Below are 4,771 nucleotides of genomic sequence, written 5' to 3'. Positions count from 1 at the left end.
ACCCTAACCCTAACCCTAACCCTAACCCTAACCCTAACCCTAACCCTAACCCTAACCCTAACCCTAACCCTAACCCTAACCCTAACCCTAACCCGGTTGATCAGCACAGACTATTTGGTCGCGTTCCGTGTCATTCTCTACCACACTATCCCACACACTTCCAACGACCCGACCGGCGGCGACAACATGCTCAGCGATGTTCTCATTTTGTCCGGCACCGATGTCGTGCTTAATCGACCTGGACTCTACCGTTTCCGCGGCGTGACATTCGACCATGAGATATGTGAACTTATGTTGACAGCGACAACATGCATGACGATAGCCACAATCGCCGGTATGTCTTTGATTGAGACTTCCGCGACTCAGCACGTTCGATTCAAGCTCTAGCAGCGCTGTCAGATACATCTTCGCACTGGAACATGACATTGATGAATCGTGACCGCAATTAAAACGATCTGCTGTGAAAATGCAACGTTCAAGTCATACACCCACTCAAAAAAGTCACCAGACCTTCCTTCCACCTGCGTCACATTTCCCACGCATCCTCTAATTCATAGCTACAGCCACAGCACCACCATCACACAGTTACATTAGTTATGAACGACGACATGTTGTCCCATGTCTAGCTAATCGTTAACCTACACGACGTTGTGCCTGATGTTACAACGATAAACATTCAACAACACCTGAAGAACGCCTGAACTTTATGATATCATCGTTAAGACAATTACCGCTATTGTTGCCTCTCTGTCCAATGACCCCTGTGACGCGCACATCTTCAGCTGAACCAAATTCTCAACACCGGTAAACGAAGCGAGCAACCACCTGCCGAACTGACACTTCTCCGCTTCCCTACTTTCAAATAGCCTCCTCGACATGACCTAAGTACGAATCCTGAAACGCTCGTGAACAGTCGTACTTACTCCTATTTATTTCTCCGTGATAACCGTGCAAATACCACGACCCAATCTATCGCCCCCTATTCCATCCTCCCCAAATTCTATACGACTCATGTCTTCCATAACATCCGCGAGACATTGTCCAACTATACAACTACTCATCCAATATTTATTGACTTCAACTAACTCTCCCAGTCAGATATAGTCACTGGTGCTTCGCGGATATAAAACCCCAAATATATCACACCCCAGACATCTACAACAGCTCTTGCTTCCCGTCTCCTGCGTACTCCCCACCTCGTCCGGAACGCGAACTTATTGTCTCGTAGTTAACTCTCGAATTCGAAGCTCCCCGATATCCCGGCCCAAACGAAGTTGACTCACAGTTTTACCCACTTAAATTGCTTCCAACACAAGCGCGGTAAACCGTACATCGTTAAAAACCCACATAAAGCTTCATGATCTTTATCAAACCACTTACTTACCAAACTCTTGCGGTGCTTGCGGCATCATGAACCATTTCATCAACATGTTATCACTTTGCGAACCCTCCGCGACTTATTGTCTTGTAAGCCATTCTCGAACTCGAAGCTCTCCAATTCCCGAGCCCCAGCAAAGTTGACTCACCACCTAGTCTACTTTAGTTGCTTCGAACACAAGCGTCGTAAACCGTACATCGTTACAACCTAACATAAGTTAAAATTTCACGATCTTTACCAAGCCTAAGCTACTTTACAATCTCCTATCACGTTGAAGACATCATACACCACTTGATCAACATGTCTTTCCTTTACAAACCGTCCGCGACTTATAAACTGGTAGTCCGGTCTCGAACTCCAAGCTCTCCGACGCCCCGGCCAGCGAAATTGAGCTTCCCGCTTTAATTACTGCCAACATAAGCGCAGTAAACCATACATTGTTATAGACCAACATAAGTCAAGACTTCACGATCTTTACTATTAAGCCTGAGCTACTTAACAACTTCTTGCGATGTTAACGACATCATAGATTATTTAATTAATATCTTCTCACTTTGCGAATCCTCCGCGACATATATATAAGTTTCCCTACAAATATATATCAACAACCCTTAACGTTTCTCCAACGCGTTACATGCTCCCGAAAATGTTCCTGTGTGGTTCTATATTTTTCAGAACTAAGCCAATCTAGAACTACTCGCGATTCATCTCCTGAAAACTATTTGCCCCGTCCGGAACCGCGATGTCTCGTAGTCGGCTCTCAAGCTTTCCCGCGCATCGGCCCCAGCGAAATTGACCTTACCACTGGTTCCGTCGCCGGCGATGACACCCCTCCCGGTCTCGACGATGTTCCGGCAACCAGCACAAGCGTGGTGAGCCACACGTCGTCAAAGACCAATATTAATTAAATTTAATCTTTATCGGCCTAACCCAACCTCCTTAACGATTTCTTATGACGCCTACAACATCATACACCACTTAATCAACATATTCTCACTCTGCGAACTCTCGACGACCTATATAATCTTAATATTCCCTACAGACATGTATTAACAACCCTTAACGTTGTTCCAGCTGCGTTACGTGCTCCTGAAAATGTTCCCGTGTGGTTTTATACTCATCAGCACATTGCCAATCTAGAACAACTCTCACGATTCATCTCCTAAATATCACGCTCCGTCCAGAACCGCGATATCTCATAGTCGACTCTGGAACTTGAAGCTTTCCAACGCCCCGACTACAGCGAAACCGACCTTATTTGCGACCAGCACCCGCGTACGAGCCGCACGTCATTACAGACCAACATAAGTCAAGACTTCATGATCTTTACCTAGCCGAGCTACTTAAGAAGTTCCTACAACATTTACAGCATTACGCACCACCCTCGTTGCTATATTTCGATATGCAAACCTTCTCCGACTTGTATCATCGTAAATTTCCCTGTAGATATGTATTTACTAACAACCTTTGACGTTACTCCAACTGCGTATCTTGCCCCTGAAAACGTTCCTGTGGTCCTATACTCTTCAGCACCAAGCCAATCCAGACCAACTCGCCGTTCATCTCCTGAATACCACTTGGCCCGTCCAGAACCGCCATGTCTCAAAGTCGGCTCTCAAACTTGAAGCTCTCCGACGTCCCGACCCGAGCGATATTGACCTTGCCACGTAACCTGCTTTAATTGCTGCCAGTACCAGCATGTGAGCCGCACGTTGTTAAAGACCAACATAAGTTAAGACTCCATGACCTTTACTGTGCCCAACCGACTTAACAAGCTCTTGCGACGTTCACAGCATGACGCACCATATTATCAACATGTCTTCACCTCGTGAACCCTCCGCGATGTATATAATAGTAGATTTCCCTACAAATATGTCTCTACTTTATTAACAACCTTTGACGTTACTCCAGCTGCGTTGCGTGCTCCCAAAAATGTTACTGTATGATCCTATTCAAACCAATCCAGAACATGAATCTCATCCTCTCGAATATCAAAGTCAACCCCTATCAAAGCACGTCGAATAAGCCATCGACCTTTCATCGATATCCTCCAAAGTCTACCCCTTCACTTGTACTTGCACCGATTCTGCTCTTGTATTGCCTTCTTCTCTCGACGCCATCAGTTTCGGTATTAATGTCCATAACAGCGCGTGCATCAAACGCCATAAGCTCGATTAGCCGCCGTATTCAAAAGTAAAGCTAGTCCAAGCCGTTAAAACCATAAGCGGCGAGATCTTGCTAAACTGCACCGACCGAACCGGGACTAGTAGCGGCTCCGACCTCGAGCTGATCGACCAAGTTAAAGCGGTGGTGCGAATCCCGGTTGCCGGGGCGAGCGGAACCGGAAACCCGGGACGCTCCGAGAAGAAGAATTATTTCCTCCAAGTCTTCGATACCGATACCTGGAACAACCCAATAGCTATCGTTGGTTAGCAAGTGGTTCTGATCGTGAATTTACCAGCGATAGATGTGATCCAGTTTCGCTAGTCGCCGCACCATCATGGTAAACTTAACATAAAACTACACTGCAATGCAGTCATCGGTTGACAGTCTATGCACATGTTTGCTCGACGCATCATTGAAGAGATATCATTTTCCTACCTTCACATCGCTTGACGAGCTTCTAGTCCACCATTAGTTGGCCGCGGGGCTCCAACCATAGCTCTTTGCATAAGATCCTGCCGTCATGTACATTTCACGCGATGATCGCCTGACATTTTTAAGCACGGCCTGTCCCTAGATCAGTTTAAGCTTGATGTCTCTCTAGAAGAACCGAGTCGCCTGGAATCATCCACTCTCATTGCCTCTGTAGCTAGCGCCGTGGTGTCCGGCTTGATCTCGACACAAAATCGAGTTGTGCCTCGTTCCCGCGGGACGACACAGTGCCTCCTGCCTTTCTAGCCCAGTAGCTACGAACTGTAAAAGCGAGTAACGATTTTTATCCAATGATTGCTGTAATATCTAATGATTATTCGAATTTGACATGAATGATATTTTAGCCTATAACTCAAGACCAAGCTGACTCCGTTTGCTCTCTGTTCGTCTTTGGTCTCGAAGCGTCGCCAATGTTTCTGTTCGTAGACTGGTTATTGGCCACGAATAATTCCCCGACACGTAATTCAAATCCTGTATAAGCAAATAAGATACATCGATATGAACTCGGTTCAATCGAATTTAGCCCGATGAAGATCCCACGTCAGAAATAATCCCGCAAGAACTGAAGCGGTGCATAGACCCAGATATCGCGAGAATATCTCGACATGCCAGAACAATCTCTTAAGTGCCCAGAAGTGGTAACGTATATCCTTTATGCACGTTCGGATAACTATACCCTTCTGGTTCCTCCCTCAGCCCCTGAAGCGAAGCGGTTGGCGGGGAAGAGGTTACCGGTAT

At 46.3% G+C, this 4,771-nt stretch overlaps 1 protein-coding gene across 1 annotated transcript; it reads left to right on the top strand.

Moving 5' to 3' along the window:
• Positions 1-186: 186 nt before the first annotated feature.
• Positions 187-3,811, top strand: F4807DRAFT_465704 (uncharacterized protein; the record flags this gene model as incomplete). Its single annotated transcript, XM_048002308.1, has 3 exons — positions 187-334; positions 2,132-2,250; positions 3,557-3,811. 3 exons carry the CDS (start codon positions 187-189, stop codon positions 3,809-3,811), a joined length of 522 nt encoding a protein of 173 aa, XP_047848989.1.
• Between the last annotated feature and the right edge of the window lie 960 nt (positions 3,812-4,771).

This window comes from Annulohypoxylon truncatum, assembly GCF_022578515.1.
Source record: "Annulohypoxylon truncatum strain CBS 140777 unplaced genomic scaffold F4807scaffold_57, whole genome shotgun sequence".
NCBI classification, from domain to species: Eukaryota; Fungi; Ascomycota; class Sordariomycetes; order Xylariales; family Hypoxylaceae; genus Annulohypoxylon; species Annulohypoxylon truncatum.
Note: the sequence above shows the minus strand (reverse complement) of the source record. Positions and strands in the feature narration are given on the sequence as shown.